At 46.5% G+C, this 18925-nt stretch overlaps 1 protein-coding gene across 2 annotated transcripts in view; it reads left to right on the top strand.

Annotated features, from left to right (window-relative positions):
* Positions 1 to 18925, top strand: part of aste1b (asteroid structure-specific endonuclease 1b) — a 44301-nt gene that overhangs the window by 12677 nt on the left and 12699 nt on the right. The window contains exons 1-4 of one of the 2 annotated variants that reach the window (XM_085989283.1): positions 22 to 155; positions 3986 to 5355; positions 12134 to 12341; positions 13457 to 13652. In XM_085989283.1, coding sequence (XP_085845409.1) covers positions 4009 to 5355; positions 12134 to 12341; positions 13457 to 13652 — 1751 coding nt within the window. In that variant the 5' untranslated portion in view covers positions 22 to 155; positions 3986 to 4008. Of the gene's footprint in view, positions 1 to 21; positions 156 to 3985; positions 5356 to 12133; positions 12342 to 13456; positions 13653 to 18925 lie in introns of those variants that run through there. The other variant, XM_085989282.1, reaches the window with a different exon arrangement.

Here is an 18925-nt window from a genome sequence, read left to right as displayed (position 1 = left end):
CAAACCCCCTCACAATCTTATATGTTTCGATAAGATCGCCTCTCATTCTTCTGAATTCCAATGAGCAGAGTCCCAACCTACTCAACCTTTCCTCATACGTCAACCCCCTCATCTCCAGAATCAACCGAGTGAACCTTCTCTGAACCGCCTCGAGAGCAAGTATATCTTTTCTTAAATATGGAAACCAAAACTGTACGCAGTATTCCAGGTGTGGCCTCACCAATACCCTGTATAACTGCAGCAAGACTTCCCTGTTTTTATACTCCATCCCCCTTGCAATAAAAGCCAAGATTCCATTGGCCTTCCTGATCACCTGCTGCACCTGCATACTAACCTTCTGTGTTTCATGCACCAGGACCCCCAGATCCCTTTGTACTGTAGCACTTTGTAGTTTCTCTCCATTTAGATAATAACTTGCTCTTTGATTTTTTTCTGCCAAAGTGCATAACCTCACACTTTCCAGCATTATATTGCATCTGCCAAATCTCTGCCCACTCACTTAGCCTGTCTATGTCCTTTTGCAGGTTTTTTATGTCCTCCTCACTCACTGCTTTCCCTCCCATCTATGTATCGTCGGCAAACTTGGATATGTTGCACTCGGTCCCTTCCTCCAAATCGTTAATATAGATTGTAAAGAGTTGTGGTCCCAGCACTGACCCCTGCGGAACACCACTAGTTACTGATTGCCAGCCCGAGAATGAACCATTTATCCCAACTCTTTGTTTTCTGTTAGATAGCCAATCTTCCACCCATGCCAGTATATTGCCCCCAATCCTGTGATTTCTTATCTTGATCAGTAATTTTTTGTGTGGAACCTTGTCAAATGCCTTTTGGAAGTCCAAATACACTACATCCACTGGTTCCCCTTTATCCACCCTGTATGTTACATCCTCAAAGAATTCGAGCAAATTTGTCAAACATGACTTCCCCTTCATAAAACCATGCTGACTCTGTCCTATTAAATTATGTTTATCCAAATGCTCTGTTACTGTTTCCTTAATAATGGACTCCAACATTTTGCCAACCACAGATGTTAGGCTAACTGGTCTATAGTTTCCAGCTTTTTGTCTACTTCCCTTCTTAAATAAGGGTGTTACATTAGCAGTTTTCCAATCTGCCGGGACCTTTCCTGATTCCAGGGAGTTCTGGAAAATAATTTCTTCACCCAGAGAGTGGTGAACCTGTGGAATTCTCTACCACACAAGGCAGTTGAGGCCAATTCATTAAATATATTCAAGAAGGAGTTAGATATATTTCTTCAGGCTAAAGGGGGGAGAAAGCAGGGACAGGGTACTGAATTTGGATGATCAGCCATGATCTCATTGAATGGCGGTGCAGGCTTGAGGGGCCGAATGGCCTACTCCTGCTCCTATCTTCTATGTTTCTGTCTAGGCTGACACTCCAGTGCAGTACTGAGGGAGTGCTGCCTTGTCGGAGGTGCCGTGTTTCAGATGAGATCTTAAACCGAGGCCCCGTCTGCTCTCTCAGGTGGATGTAAAAGATCCCATGGCACTATTTTGAAGAAGAGCAGGGGAGTTCTCCCTGGTGTCCTGGGGCCAATATTTGTCCCTCAATCCACATCACTAAAACAGATTATCTGGTCATCATCACATTGCTGTTTGTGGGAGCTTGCTGTGCGCAAATTGCCTGCTGCGTTTCCTACATTACAACAATGACTACACTTCAAAAAGTACTTCATTGGCTGTAAAGCGCTTTGGGACGTCCGGTGGTCGTGAAAGGCGCTATACAAATGCAAGTCTGTCTTTTTTCACCCCTGTGAAAGTGTAGCTGGGTCAGGAATTGAAACTGACCCTACAGCAGTTTTGCAAGGGTGTTCAGAATGGTGGCTGTCATTTTACGGGAATGTACAAATTCTTTCACTTCATCTACACGTCCAACTTTTAACACATGGGTATAGAGAGGTTCAGAACATAGGAACAGGTGTAGGCCATTCAGCCCCTCAATACTGTCCGCCATTCAATGAGATCGTGGCTCGTATTGCCCCACATCCCTTAATACCTTTGGTTAACAAAAATCTATCAATCTCCAGTCAGGGAGTGGCTGCTGCCCGGCTGAGAGACCAAGACCACAGGTAAAGTAGCGCCCTTCCCACGTGATTAATCCTGAATAATACCCCCACTCCAGGAGAGATTGCACAAACTTTCCCTGCAATTTAGAAAGACTTGCATTTCTATAGCGCCTTTCATGATCACCAGACGTCCCAAAGCGCTTTACAGCCAATGAAGCAGTTTTTGAAGTGTAGTCACTGTTGTAATGTGGGAAACGCAGCAGCCAATTTGCACACAGCAAGCTCCCACAAACAGCAATGTGATAATGGCCAGATAATCTGTTTTAGTGATGTTGATTGAGGGATAAATATTGGCCCCAGGACACCGGGGAGAACTCCCCCTGCTCTTCAAAATAGTGGGATATTTTACATCCACCTGAGAGCACAGACGGGGCCTCGGTTTAACGTCTCATCTGTAAGACGGCACCTCCGACAGTGCAGCGCTCCCTCAGCACTGCACTGGAGTGTCAGCCTAGGGTGAGACTTGAACCCACAACCTTCTGACTCGGAGGCAATGGTGCTACCAACTGAGTCACAGTTGACACACATAGGTTTGAAGATTAAGGGGTGATTTGATCAAAGTTTTCAAGATATTAAGGGGAACCGAAAGGGTAGATGGAGAGAAACTAGTTCCACTGATCGGGGAGTCTAGGACTAGGGGAAATGGTATAAAAATTAGAGCCAGACCTTTCAGGAGTGAAGCTGGGAAACACTTCTACACACAAAGGGTGGTAGAAGTTTGGAACTCTCTTCCGCAAACAGCAATTTATGCTGGATCAATTAATTTTAAATCTGAGATGGATAGATTTTTGTTAACCAAAGGTATTAAGGGATATGGGCCAAAGGCGTGTATTATAGAGTTAGATCACTGATCAGCCATGATCTCATTGAATGGCGGAACAGGCTCGAGGGGCTGAATGGCCTCCTCCTGCTCCTATCTTCTATGTAACAGACTTCCCAAGGCTTCTATGTTGCTCGCCAATTCTGAGCACTCCACAGCAACAGACGGCCACTGTTAGCCACTTCGTGCTGAACAATTTTTAAAGCCGTCAGCAGGCTGGCCAAGGTGAGTGAGGGCACGAGCACCCCGTGCACCTGCTGGGACGCTGCTGGAAGCACGACTCGCCGCCGTCCTGTCCCGCCGGCACGCTCTGTAACAGCTGCACTGGGATTGTATGTGTTTGAAGGGCCCCGCAGGCGCTCTGATCACGTGTTGGGAGGGACAGTGCAGGCTCGCAGCGCCAGGGAGAGGAATCTGCTCAAGAATAATTCTCAAGAACTGGTTCAGTGTCGGTTTTATAAGAACATAAGAATTAGGAGCCGGAATAGGCCACTCGGCCCCTCGAGCCTGCTCCGCCATTCAATAAGATCGTGGCTGATCTTGGGCTCAGAGCCCTAAAGAAGAGTAGGCTTGAAATTACCTCCAGTCGTGGACCCAGTTTGAGAAATACTGTCCTAAACAGCAGTAGATTAACAAATTTAAATAGAAGCAACTAAAAGTACAATTTTTAAGATGGGGCTATTGCTTCCAAATCCAGTTTGGGCCAAATGTTGATCACTCCAGGTTACAAATTTGTTTAAGCAGTCAAAAGTCATTGGAGCAATTCAACATATTTTTGCTCACGGTAACCCATTAGAATGAATGAGCTACCATGGGTGTTACGATCGGACAACCTAGACCTTTGTGTCTTTCAGCCTCTGCCAGAGCAGAGGTGGATAGGAGTGGCTGCCTTCATGGGGGAGGTCGACGGGAAATGATGACATTCTCCTAATTTCTGTTGTAGAACTTTCAATACGTATAAAGCTGAGCAAATGTACATTGAGGTAGTGAATTTGGAGTTGACTGTGGCTGCTTTTGTACTACATACAATGCTCACATATGACCTAACCACCCAACTCGAATTGTTTGTTACCTAGGATGAAGCTTTTCATTCTCGAATATGGGTATCCACGGATTGATGAGCTACATTGGAGAAAATCATAATTTTTTTAATAATGTCAAGTTACAAAATACAAAAATTGTAATCGATGGCAATAACTTATTTCATCGACTTTACTTTGACTCTGGTCTCGATCTTAAGCATGGAGGTGAATATGATTTGTTTACTGATGTCATCTGCAAATTCTTTGAAGCCCTGTCTCTCTGTAATATTGCACCGTACGTGGTATTTGATGGTGGATGCGACTTTACCGATAAGAAGTTTGAAACGCTCAAACAGCGTGCCTGGGACAAAATCCAAAAGGCGCACATCATTTCTAGAGGCGGTGGAGGGACGGTGTTGCCGCTGCTCAGCGCAGAAGTTTTTAAACAAGTTTTAGTGCAGTTGCAAGTACCTTCTGTCCAGTGTCATTCTGAAGCAGACCGTGACATTGTGGCTCTCGCTAATCAATGGGCCTGCCCCGTCCTAACACTAGACAGTGACTTCTGCATCTTTGATTTGAAGGCTGGTTATTGTCCCCTCAATTACTTTAAGTGGAGAAACGTAGTCACTCTTAAAGACCGTTCAGAGTCCTACATTTCGGCCCAATGTTTCTCCGTGGAGAATTTCTGTAACCACTTTAGCCACATAAACAAAGCTCTTCTCCCTCTCTTTGCGGTGTTGAATGGCAATGATTATGTCAACCTTCCTTCCTTGGAGACCTTCTTCACCCGAGTGCAATTCAACACAAGGACCTCTGCTTCCACAAGAAGGAAAAACGTGCGGATTCAAGGGCTCCTGAACTGGCTGTCTCGATTTACCGAGCCGAGGGAGGCAATCGAAAACGTTCTGAAGTACCTAAAACCAAACGACCACGAGGCGGTCCGAGGAGTTCTTTGTTCCCATATGGATGAATACACCCAGTCAGAAGTGGACCTTACAAAGTTCTTTCAGAACAGAGACGCGAGGCCCCACGTTCCCACCGTGATGGCCAACAAAGCCCCCGAGTGGGTGTTCATTGCTCTGATGAAGGGCGAGTTAGCCCCCTTTCTCAGTGACTGCTTGATCTTGAAGCGAACATTCCTGCACACTCAGGTGGAGAATATGTGCCGATCCAGCAGTCACAGGTGTTCGTTGTATATCCGCCAGGTTATGTATGGGCTGCTACTAAGCACCAATGAGACTTGTCCTGACTCGATGTTGGATTTGTCTAGCAGAGGACCAGGCGTTGATGCTGAAGAACGCAGCAAGGTGCCTTGTGTGGAGGAATTTGATAGGCATGAGCGAAACCTGAAAAAAAACAGTATTCAAGCAGTGCTGAAAAGATTCAACTCAACTGAAGCCCATTCATTGCGAAGACTGCCAGAGGTAAGTGTGCTTGTATAATATAAAGCATGTGATATAGGAACTGAAGGCATCTGGTTTTACACAATGCCAGAGATGTCTTCTGTGGCAATATCCTCTCCTCCCTAAGTCACACCCACCTCTGCCTTGATCAACATACTCATCACTTTTTTTTAACTTTTGTGCAAACCGAGGCATGTTAGTGCTGGATATGAATTTGTTTTTCTTCATTTTGGCCTGCATTCACAGTATTACACTCTCCAGATCATCTGTTGTACATCCATATGCAAAGTAGAGATCCCTCTGCTCTCTTCACTTCAAAATCCGAGCTCCCAGTGTGAATGTTTTTATTTTTAAAGCCAGGTATCCAGTAGTGTTTGAGAGATTGACATCCTGTGCCTAATAATGGGCAATTTCTTGCTATGGGTCCACCACTATTGGAGTTGAGACTAGCCAGCCCAATTTGATGTGAAACTCATACATTTTATATAGCAGGCATCTAGCTTTGTACTAATGTATTGCCCCGTAAATTATATCGAAAGCAAAAGTGCCTGGGACTAGGACCAGTCTCTCTCTCCCCCTCTCAATTCGGCGAGGAATGACTGTTTCCATTTTAACTTGAGCTGTTTGAAATTCATATGAAGTCACACAGAAATCACAGAAACCCTAGTCTAAGACTATGCCCCCTAGTTCTAGTTTCACCCATCATCGGGAACATCCTCCCCGCATCCACCCGAACAGAGGCCCAACCAGTCCCCATCCACCACCACCCTCCTCCGCCTGGCTGAACTTGTTCTCGCATTGAACAACTTCTCCTTTAACTCCACTCATTTCCTCCAAATCAAAGGTGTTGCCATGGGTACCCGCATGGGTCCTAGCTATGCCTGCCTTTTCGTGGGCTATGTGGAACAATCTTTGTTCCAGTCCTACTCGGGTCCCCTCCCTCACCTCTTTTTCCCGATACATTGATGACTATCGGTGCCGTTTCCTGCTCTCGCCCTGAACTAGACAATTTCATCCACCTTGCCTCCAATTTCCACCCTTCCCTCACCTTCACATGGTCCATCTCTGACTCTTCCCTTCCCTTCCTCGACTTCTCCGTCTCCATCTCTGGGGATAGGTTATCGACCAATATTCACTACAAGCCCACTGACTCCCACAGCTACCTGGACTACACTTCCTCCCACCCCGCTTCCTGTAAGGACTCTATTCCATTCTCCCAGTTTCTCCGTCTCCCACCGCATCTGCTCCGACGATGCCACCTTCCACACCAGTGCTTCAGACATGTCCTCCTTTTTCCACAACCGAGGATTCCCCTCTACCGTGGTTGACACTGCCCTTGACCGTGTCAGTTCTATCTCCTGCACTTCTGCCCTCACCCCTGCCCCTCCCTCCCGGAACCACGATAGGGTTCCCCTTGTCCTCACCTTTCACCCCACCAGCCTCCACATTCAACGGATCATCCTCCGGCATTTCCGCTACCTCCAAAGTGATCCCACCACCAAACATATCTTCCCTTCCCCTCCCCTTTCAGCATTCCGTAGGGACCGCTCCCTCCGAGACACCCTAGTCCAGTCCTCTATCACCCCAAACAGCCCTTCCCCTTCGCCTGGCACCTTCCCGTGCAAGCGGAGGAGATGTAACACCTGCCCCTATACCTCCCCCCTTCCCACTGTCCAGGGCCCCAAACACCCCTTCCAGGTGAAACAGCGATTTACTTGTACTTCTTGCAATCTAGTATACTGTATTCGCTGCTCACGATGCGGTCTCCTCTACATTGGGGAGACCAAACGCAGATTGGGTGACCGCTTTGCGGAACACCTCCGCTCAGTCCGTAAGGGTGACCCCGAGCTTCCGGTCGCCTGTCATTTTAATTCACCGCTCCATTCCCACTCGGACCTCACCGTCCTTGGCCTCTTGCATTGTTCCACGGAAGCTCAACGTAAACTCGAACAGCACCTCATCTTCCGATTAGGCACTTTACAGCCTTCCGGACTCAATATCGAGTTCAACAATTTCAGATCATAACCTCGGCCCCCATTAATTTTTTACCTGTAATTTTTCCTTTCCCCCCCCCCCTTTCCTTTTGTTTCTCTCTCCCACCTGGCAGCTATCTCTTGCCCTGCCAGCACACTTCACACCTAATCTCAGCCTATTACCATCTTGTCTGGCTTCGAACACCTTTTATTGTCTCTTCTACTTCTTTTGTCTCTTTCACTTCTTTGTCCGATCGCAGCCCTGCCTTCGATCTATTTTCTTTTCTTTCCAGTTTTGAAGAAGGGTTCGACCCGAAACGTCAACTCAAATTTCTCTCCACGGATGTTGCCTGACCTGCTGAGTTTTTCCAGCATTTTCTGTTGTTACTTCTTGAGTATTGTGTGTAGTTTTGGTTGCCTTATCTGAGGAAGGATGTTCTTGCCATGGAGAGAGTACAGCGAAGATTCACCAGACTGATACCTGGGATGGCAGGAATGACGTATGAGGAGAGATTGGGTCGATTGGGCTTGTACTCGCTGGAGTTTAGAAGAATGAGAGGGGATATCATTGAGGGAGTTGGACACACCACAGGTAGAGTTTAGACAGGAAGAAAGGGAACGGGTGACCAACAGGCAGAGTACTAGGTGCAGGCAGGTAGTGCAGGGGTCCCCTGTGGCCATCCCCCTCTCCAACAGATACACCACTTTGAGTACTGTGGGGGGAGATGGCTTATCAGAGGAAGGCAGCAGCAGCCAACTTCCTGGCACCAGGGGTGGCTCTGCTGCACAGAATGGGAGGAAAAAGAGTGGTAGAGCTATAGTAATAGGGGATTCAATTGTAAGCGGAATAGATAGGCGTTTCTGTGGCCGCAAACGAGACTCCAGGATGGTGTGTTGCCTCCCTGGTGCAAGGGTCAAGGATGTCTCCGAGCGGCTGCAGAACATCTTGGAAGGGGAGGGTGAACAGCCAGTTGTCGTGGTGCATATAGGCACCAACGATGTAGGTAAAAAGCAGGATGAGGTCCTAAAAGCGGAATATAGGGAGTTAGGAGGTAAATTTAAAAAACAGGACCTCAAAGGTAGTAATCTCAGGATTGCTACCAGTGCCACGTGCTAGTCAGAGTGGAAATAGAAGGATACTTCAGATGAATACGTGGCTAGAGGAATGGTGCCAGGGGGAGGGATTCAAGTTCCTGGGACATTGGAACCGGTTCTGGGGGAGGTGGGACCAGTTCAAACCGGACGGTCTGCACCTGGGCAGGGCTGGAACCGATGTCCTAGGGGGTTTGTTTGCTAGTGCTGTGGGGGAGGGTTTAAACTAAAATGGAAGGGGGTTGGGAACCTGAGCAGGGAGACAGAGGAAAGGGAAATGAGGATAAAAGCAAAAGATAGGAAGGAGAAAAACAAAAGTGGCAGTCACAGAAATCAACGGTTTAAATCAAACATGGCCACAGTAAATAATTCTAATAGGTCTAAGAGCGTTAAAAAAACAAGCCTGAAGGCTTTGTGTCTTAATGCGAGGAGCATTTGTAATAAGGTGGATGAATTGGCTGCGCAAATAGAGGTAAACGAATATGATTTGGTTGGGATTACGGAAACGTGGCTCAAGGACGGCCAAGACTGGGAACTCAAGATAGGCAAAAAGGAAAGGGAGGTGGGGTAGCATTACTGGTTAAAGAAGGGATTAACACAATTGTAATGAAGGATATTAGCTCTGATGATGTGGAATACTAAGGGGAAAAAAACATTAGTGGGAGTGGTATATAGACCTCCAAACAGTAAGGCGGAGGTTGGGGATGGCATTAAAAGGGAAATTAAAGAAGCGTGCAATAAGGGCACAGCAGTCATCATGGGTGACTTTAATCTACATATAGATTGGGCTAACCAAATTGGTAAAAATACTGTGGAGGAGGAATTCCTGGAGTGTTTACGGGATGGTTTCCTGGACCAATATGTCGAGGAACCAACCAGAGATCAGGCCATCTTAGACTGGGTATTATGTAACGAGAAGGGATTAATTAGCAATCTTGTTGTACGAGAGGCCCCTTGGGTCGGAGCGATCATAATATGATCGAATTCTTCATTAAGATGGAGAATGAAGTAGTTGACTCAAAAACAAGGGTCCTCAATTTAAATAAAGGAAACTACGATGGTCTGAGGAGCGAGTTGGGTAGGATTGATTGGGGAGTGGCACTCAAAGGGTTGACGGTGGATAGGCAATGGCAAACATTCAAAGACCAAATGGATGAACTACAGAAGTTGTTCATCCCAGTTTGACATAAAAATAAAACAAAAAAGGTGACTCAACCGTGGGTAACAAGGGAAATTAGGGATAGCATAAGATCCAAGGAGAGGACATACAAATTGGCCAGAAATAGCAATAATCCTGAGGATTGGGAGCAGTTCAGGATTCAACAAAGGAGGACAAAGGGATTAATTAAGAAAGGGAAAATAGAATATGAGAGTAAGCTTGCAGGGAACATAAAAACTGACTGTAAAAGCTTTTATAGATATGTGAAGAGAAAAAGATTGGTGAAGTCAAGCGTAGGTCCCTTGCAGTCAGAGTCGGGGGAATTTATAATGGGGAACAAAGAAATGGCAGACCAACTAAATACATATTTTGGTTCTGTCTTCACAAAGGAGGACACAAATAACCTGCCAGAAATACCGGGGAACATAGGGTCTGATGAAAGGGTGGAACTGACAGAAATCAGTATTTGTAGGGAAATGGTGTTAGGAAAATTGATGGGACTGAAGGCCGATAAATCCCCAGGGCCTGATAATCTACATCCCAGGGTACTTAAGGAAGTGGCCCTGGAAATAGTAGATGCATTGCTGGTCATCTTCCAGAACTCAATAGACTCTGGAACAGTACCCATGGATTGGAGGGTAGCTAATGTTACCCTACTATTCAAAAAAGGTGGCAGAGAAAAAGCGGGGAATTATAGACCGGTAAGCCTGACATCGGTGGTGGGGAAAATGCTAGAGTCCATTATAAAAGATGTAATAGCAGAGCACTTGGAAAGCAGTGACAGGATTGGACAAAGTCAACATGGATTTACAAAAGGTAAATCATGCTTGATTAATCTACTGGAATTTTTTGAGGATGTAACTGGTAAAATAGATATGGGAGAACCAGTGGATGTGGTGTATTTGGACTTTCAGAAGGCTTTCGATAAGGTCCCACATAAGAGATTAGCGTGCAAAATTAAGGCACATGGGATTGGGGGCAAGGTATTGACTTGGATAGAGAACTGGTTGGCGGACAGAAAGCAAAGAGTTGGAATAAACGGGTCGTTTTCTGAGTGGCAGGCAGTGACTAGTGGGGTACCGCAAGGATCGGTCCTAGGACCCCAGCTGTTCACAATATATATTAATGATCTGGACGAGGGAATTGGATGTAATATCTCCAAATTTGCAGACGACACAAAACTGGGTGGGAGGGTAAGCTGTGAGGAGGATGTCGTGAAACTCCAGTACGATTTGGACAGGTTAGGTGATTGGGCAGAAACATGGCAAATGCACTATAATGTGGATAAATGTGAAGTTATCCACTTTGGTGGCAAAAACAGGAAGGCACATTATTATTTGAATGGCAATAGATTGGGAGAAGGGGAAGTGCAAAGAGACCTGGGTGTTCTTGTGCACCAGTTGCTGAAGGTAAGCATGCAGGTGCAGCAGGCGGTTAAGAAGGCAAATGGTATGTTGGCCTTCGTAGCAAGAGGGTTCGAGTACAGGAACAAGGATGTCTTGCTACAGTTGTACAGGGCCTTGGTGAGACCGCACCTTGAGTATTGTGTGCAGTTTTGGTCGCCTTATCTGAGGAAGGACGTTCTTGCCATGGAAGGAGTGCAGCGAAGATTCACCAGGCTGATACCTGGGATGGCAGGAATGACGTATGAGGAGAGATTGGGACGATTGGGCTTATACTCACTGGAGTTTAGAAGATTGAGAGGGGATCTCATCGAAACCTATAAAATTCTGTCAGGCCTGGACAGACTAGATGTTGGAAGGATGTTCCTGATGGTCAGGGAGTCCAGAACCAGGGGTCATAGTCTAAGGGGTAGGACATTTAGGACTGAAATGAGGAGGAATTTCTTCACCCAGAGAGTGGTGAACCTGTGGAATTCTCTGCCACAGAGGGCAGTTCATTAAATATATTCAAGAAAGAGTTAGATATAATTCTTAAGGCTAAAGGGATCAAGGGATATGGGGAGAAGGCAGGGACAGGGCACTGAATTTGAATGATCAGCCATGATCTCATTGAATGGCGGAGCAGGCTCGAAGGGCCTACTCCTGCTCCTATCTTCTATGTTTCTATGAAACTTATAAAATTCTAACAGGACTGGACAGACTAGATGCAGGAAGGATGTTCCCGATGGCGGGGGAGTCCAGAACCAGGGGTCAGTCTAAGGATAAGGGGTAAACCATTTAGGACAGAGATGAGGAGGAATTTCTTCACCCAGAGAGTGGTGAACCTGTGGAATTCTCTAGCACAGAAGGCAGTGGAGGCCAATTCATTAAATATATTCAAGAAGGAGTTGGATATATTTCTTGAGGCTAAAGGGATCACGGGATATGGGGAGAAAGCAGGGACCGGGTACTGAATTTGGATGATCAGCCATAATTGCATTGAATGGCGGAGCAGGCTCGAGGGACCGAATGGCCTACTCCTGCTCCTATCTTCTATGTATTCCAGTTTAATAATAAAAAACCTTCCTGATCCCAAAATATTAGGCAGTAAACCATTCTGTAGATTAAGAATTAAAGCTGAGCTGAGTCCCGTCTAAGTGGATTGGTTTGATCATACGCGTTATCTTTTGCAGCTTTCTATGTCAGACAGGATCAGCTTTCTATTGGACACTCTGAAAGCGAAACCTGATGTGCAGTCCGTGCCAGCTCACCTGCAGTTAACAGTTGCTGTAACCTGCTACTGGGTAGCGCATGCTGAACCCAAGGTGACTCTGCACCACCTTCAGGCTCTGCTGCTTTCCATTGTAACTGGAGAATTGCATAAAATAATGCACACGCCAGGTAAATAGATGTGGAAAGAAAGCCTGTGTTAATAGCACTTCTGTGTCAGTATATTGTAAATCAAAGTGACGTGATTCGGTGGTGAAGTACACTCGTACATTAGCGCTGCACCACAGGGGTTGCATGATACTGGTTTCCCATCACAATTTCTCTACACTGAGTTCACGATCTGGAAAAGCTGGTCCCCTTCTTTCATCTTTTCACTTCTCCCTTTCTTTACTGGCCTGGATAAAAAAGGGGAAAAGTTGATCTGTGCTGCAATCAGTCACCTCTTTGTTGCTGTCAAGTGTTATTGACAGATGTAGAATGGACTGACTTCTTCAGAGTGGTTTACCCCCTATTCCTTAATGGTGTATAAGAGGGAGAGAGACAACATGCATTTACATAGCACCATAATATCCTCAAGACATCTTAATGCTGTTGGGAGGTATGGAGGATTAAATCCTTTGAAGTAATGCCAGTTTTCTTTTATCCCCATCGCCAGGTGGTGACTCTTGCTGGGGTACTGTTCTATCCGCACTGGCCAGACCTCGAATGGGCATTTCCATCCGGGAGCCGAGACTGATTGTCAGCAGGCTCTTGACCATTAAAGCCAACCCTAGTCTGTTCTTGCCTGACATCCGTCATGTGCTTTCCGAGAGAGGTCACTGGATATCACTTGGAAGCAGCAACCGTCTCATTTTCCCATCTCCCCCCCGCCCCCCCCTCCAAATCCAGAGATGTCCAGAGCAGTTATAATACCCCGTGTGCTGCCCCGGCCGAGACCAGCAAACTCAAGCACATCGTGGGAGTCAAATCCGGGGCCTTTTGCTCGTTCTAAATAATCATTTAATGGGAAATTTATAGAATAGTTTTTGTAACTTTAGTCATAAAGACCAATATTCTAGAATAAGGGTTAACATTAAATGATGGGGTCTGACTTAATTCTTAGGGGAATCTTTGATGGCAGCCCCAAAAGCAGTCACAGGGTTTCAGTGGCCCGATATACGGGTGTAATTTGGGATACTCCGTGACCATTCTGTGAACGTCATCTAACAATGGAAATGATAAGTAATTGCTGGGGAACTCGGAGGGAGCATGACTAATTATTTACGTATCCAATCAAACCTGCCTAGGTAACGTGAGCTCTGAGGAGAAGGGTGTTCGAATGGTGTACGACAGACTGTCCCGGCTGAGACACAGAAAGCAGCAGATGGGGAATCTGGATATCGATATGGCTCATGTCTTCTGTCAGTGGCAGAGCTGTCTTTTAATTGGAATCTATCTAAATCAGCTCCTGCGCTGTCCCCTTGCAATGCCTGATATTACACGGTAAGGGGAAATATATACAAGTTTACTGTAGATAGCTGCATGATCACTGAGGCTTAATGAATACCAGTTTCATGTTCATTATCTCATCTGAAAAATGGATAATGCCTTGTTCCCTCCGGCCTCCCTTAGATTCCCGGAAATGGTAGTATGGTTGGTAGAATTCACATTTAAAATCTTGCAAAGGCTATTGGTGGTGAATCTGATCTACATGTTCCTCGCCTATATATGAAATGAATTTGGACAAAAGATACAGCAAATGTCATGAACTAGTTTCTCTCCTGTGTTTAAACAGCACAAGGTGCACCTTCTCTTACGGTTTTCTCACTAGATGTTACAGTATGTTCAGCCTATTCCAATAATATTTTGAACCCACTGTTTTCAAGATTAAGAAAATGATCAGTTAGTAGAAAAGTTATTTTGTCCTGTATATTACTGGTTACCTGTCCCTGCCCCAATTAAAATTACAGTCTAATTATTCAACAGTTGTGATGCGTACATTGGCTCCTGGTTAAGCAGCGCCACGATTTCAAAATTCTCATCCTTGTTTTCAAATCCCTCCATGGCCTCGCCCCTCCCTATCTCTGTAATCTTCAGCCCCACAACCCCCCCACCCCCAAGATATCTGCTTTCCTCTAATTCTGCCCTTTTGAGCATCCCCGATTATAAATCGCTCAACCTTTGGTGGCCGTGCCTTCTGTTGCATGGGCCCTAAGCTCTGGAATTCCCTCCCTAAACCCCTCCTCCTTTAAGACACTCCTTAAAACCGACCTCTTGGACCAAGCTTTCGGTCACCTGCCCTAATTTATCCTTATGTGGCTCGGTGTCAAATTTTTTGTCTTCTAATATTCCTGTGCAGCGCCTTGGGACATTTTACTACGTTAAAGGTGCTATACAAATACACGTTGTTGTATATTAATCTAATCAAGGATAGAGTAGTAATATCAATTTGCACACAAATGGGGAGCATGGGTAAATGTGAGGACATAGGGATGATGGATGTGATCCATGTTGAATCCGTGAATCTTTAGGTAGTGTGTCCTTCAAATAATCGACAGAGACTGCAGAGGAACAATCAACAGGTGTTTACTGGATGAGGGTTGCTCTAAAACTAAACAGTACAGCTCCCTACTCAGGGTTATATACAGGTGTGGTCACTGCCGGTACTACAGTATACAGGAGCTGTAAAAAGTAGCTCACCCCTTAAAGGTACATACACTACAATTCCTCCCCTTTTAGATTAACAGTACCATAACATTCATTTAACAACTAACACTTTTAACATGCAACATTAACTGAAAATAGTCCATTTATAAATTCAGTCTTTGGGGCGGCTTCCTGAGTGTCTTGCTCTTGGTGCGGAGGCGATTCTGGCCCCCTGTCGTCGGTTGGTTCATCAGCTTCCGATGCTACTGTTTCTGGGGTAGATGCTACCTGTATGTCGTGTTCATTACCAGGTACGCGAGACATGGGGTTGACTCGTTCCTGTGACGCTAGGATCTGGTCGACATGGCGTCTCACAATGTTCTCCCCAACATTCACTGTGTACATTAGTGGCCCCTGCCGTGTGCATATCGTTCCTGGTTGCCATTTCTCTTGTTCGGTAGTCGCGGGCCAAGACTGGTTGCCCTACATTGAAGCTCCTTATCGGCTTCTCATTGATGTGCTGGAATTGCTTATTCTCAACATTTCTTCGTACATTTGGTCTGAGCAAATCCAGACGAGATCTCAACCTTCGGTTAAAGAACATCATGGCCGGGGTCTGGTTGGTAACTGCATGTGTTGCATTTCTGTCGGCTAACAGGAAATTGTCCACCTTATGCTGCAGTGGAATGTCGTCATCGCACATGGCCCTTACGGCCTTTTTAAAGGTTTGTACGAACCTCTCAGCCAATCCATTTGTGGCTGGATGATACGGGGCGGATGTGTAATGCCTTACCCCATTCCTTCTCATAAATTTCCGAAACTCTTCGGACACAAACTGTGGTCTGTTATCAGAGCAAATCTGCTCTGGCAAGCCGTTCCTGGCAAATATGGTCCGTAGGACTGCAATCGTTTTCTCCGTGGTGGTGGAAGACATTTTGATCACCTCAGGCCATTTCGAGTGCGCATACACGGCTATTAAGAACATTGAGTCCATGAATGGACCAGCAAAATCAATATGCACCCGTTGCCATGGAGAGGAGGGCCACTCCCATGGGTGTAGAGGGGCATGTGGTGGTGCATTTTGGACCTTCTGGCATCCTGAGCAGCTTTTTGTCAGGTCCTCGATTTGCTGATCGATCCCCGGCCACCACACATAAGCCCTAGCAAGGCTTTTCATTTTCACCCCTCCCAGATGGCCTTCGTGAAGCTCATTGAGCACACTCTCCCTTAACTTGGGTGGAATTACCACTCGTAATCCACACATCAAGGTCCCCTGGCATACTGACAGCTGTTCTCTTCTGGATGAGAATGCTGGCAACAGTGAGTTGCCATGTGTTGGCCTTCACCGTCAAATCATATACCCGAGACAGTGTTGGGTCATTTCGGGTCTCCTCTATATCCGCGCTAGTTACTGGCAAGCGTTCAATTATAGTCGAATAAAATATTTCGACAGGGTCCACTGCTGGTGCTTCCTCCGCAGTAGGCAGTGGCAGGCGTGATAGCCCATCAGCGTTTCCATGCCCTTATACTTGATTTCATATTGGTTCGCCCCTAGAAAAAGGGACCATCTTTGTAGCCGTTGCGCAGTCATCACCGGAACGCCCTTCTTTGGATTAAAGATGGAGACAAGTGGTTGTGGTCAGTCAGCAAGGTGAACTTCTGCCCGTGCAGATAGTGGTTGAACTTTTTCACTCCCCACACTAGGCTGAGGGCCTCCCTGTCAATCTGGGCGTAGTTACGCTCGGCTGAGGTTAGTGACCGAGACGCAAAGGCTACTAGCCTCTCCAAGCCGTCCGGGAATTTGTGCGACAGCACCGCTCCAATACCATAGGGTGATGCATCACACGCCAACCGAATTGGTAGTGCTGGGTTGAAATGAGCCAACACCTCTTTTGATGTGATCAATTCTTTGCACTTCTGGAAAACTCGTTTACATTCGCCATTCCACTTCCAAGGTACCCCCGTTTGCAGTAGGGTGTTCAGTGGGTGTAGTAACGTAGACAAATTCGGCAAGAACTTATGGTAGTAGTTCACCAGCCCGAGGAACGACCTCAGTTGTGACACATTTTCCGGTGCTGGAGCCTTGACTACTGCCTCAATCTTTTCAGGGGACTTATATAACCCCTCTTCATCAATAACGTGGCCACAATACGAGATCTGCTTCTGGAAAAACTCGCATTTGTGGCGATTAGCTCGGAGCCCATATTCCTTCAATCTAGTGAGCACCTGCTCCAAGTTGGCGAGGTGATCACTGTCATTTTCGCCTGTGACCAGGATGTCGTCCAAATAACACTGGGTCCCTGGAATCCCTTGCAGGACTTGATCCATTGCCCTTTGCCAAATAGCCGGAGCTGATGTTACCCCGAACACCAGGCGGTTGTATTGGTAGAGACCTTTGTGAGTGTTGATCGTGAGGTACTGTTTCGAGGCTTCTTCTACGTCCATTTGCAGGTACGCCTGGGCCAGATCAATCTTAGTGAAGCGTTTTCCTCCAGATAGCGAGGCGAAAATATCTTCAATCCTCGGAAGCGGATATTGTACCGTGTGAAGGACTGGGTTCACTGTCACCTTAAAGTTCCCACAGATGCGAATCTTCTTTGGTTGCCCAGGCGTATTACTCAACGACTTCTTCATTACAGGAACGATGGGTGTAGCCCAGTCCACTTTGGACAATACTCCAGAACGTTCCAAACCTTCCAGCTCTGCTTCGACGGCTGGGCGGATCGCATAAGGCGCCAGTCTGGCCTTAAAAAAAACTTTGGGTTTGCATTTTCCTCTATTTTGATCGTCGCTGTTATGCCTTTTAGTGTTCCGAGTCCCTCTTGGAACACTTCTTGTGCGTCAGTTAGCATTTTTGACAATCCAATGTGAAGAAATGAGGTGATCTGTGGTGTATGTGCCTTTAAGAGCCCCAGGTGTGCGTAATGCCGGTAATTGCCACTTGGGCTATATAAGCCTGTGTATTGTGTATATCCTTTAGAACCCCCCCCCCCCCCAGACTTGCTTAGTAAATACCTATGAACCAACTCCTGTCTTCAGTGTCTTTACCTACACACGGACACTACAGTGGCGACGAGGATGGGAACGGACTTACCTGCAATTCGGCAGCACCTCAAGGACATCGATTCCTCCAGCGTCCAGAAGACTCAAGGAAGTAATAGAAACTGTGGTTTCACCAGCTGGCCAAGCTGGTGGCAGGTACTGCGCTAATCCTTCCTGGGCGTCAGGCTGGAGCTCCAGCAGCGGGCTCTACAGCTGAGACAGGCAGCGAAATCGGAGGCAAGCAATAACGGACTGGGAGGGTGCACTCGGGAGACGGCCGGCGCGGCAAGCAGGTCAGCGTTTAGACCTCCGTCGGGAACGAGTCTCCAACAGTGAATAAACGGAAACCACAGTAAAACAGCGTTGTTATCGGTAGCAGCGGCGGGAAAGCGCAGGAAGCGCCATATCGTTGCTAGAGAGAGAGAGAAAAAAGCACGGGAAGCGCCATATCTTTTTTGAAATGCCTAAGTCTGGCAATATTGATGCTGTTGATAACGAAACAGAGCCTAACTTTGGCAATATTGATAACAAGATAGAGGATTGGACCACATATGTAGAAAGAGTGGAGGTGTTTTGCACCGCAAATGGAATAGAAGATGAAAAAAAAGCTTCAGTGCTTCTGGATCTAATGGGCGCAGAAACATACAAGCTGTTACGCAACTTAATCACTCCAGCCGAACCGATGGACAAGAATTTTGAGGAGATTGTTGATACCCTACACTGCCAATTCGAGGCAGGACTGGCAGATTCTCTGCAAGACAAATTCATCTGCGATCCCCTAAGTGTAGAAACACAAAAAAAGGTATCTTCTGGAAAAGATTTAACACTGGACAAGGCTTTCAGTGCAATAGGAGCGGCAAAGATACAGCAAAGGCCACAGGGCTTCTGCACCCATAAAATGACACGGGGTTTCGAGAGATGTTATCGCTGCGGCAGATCCAACCATGACCAGAGGGATTGCTGGTTCAAAGAAAAAGCATGCAGGCGATGCGGAAAGATGGGACACATTCCACGTGTATGCCGATCTGAAAATAAAAAATCCACTAACGGGAAAAGAATCAATAAGGAAAAGCACAGAAAGGTACAAA

This window comes from Somniosus microcephalus, chromosome 5, assembly GCF_052327205.1.
Source record: "Somniosus microcephalus isolate GS21.2 chromosome 5, FLI_Smic_1.0, whole genome shotgun sequence".
Lineage (NCBI taxonomy): Eukaryota > Metazoa > Chordata > Chondrichthyes > Squaliformes > Somniosidae > Somniosus > Somniosus microcephalus.
Note: the sequence above shows the minus strand (reverse complement) of the source record. Positions and strands in the feature narration are given on the sequence as shown.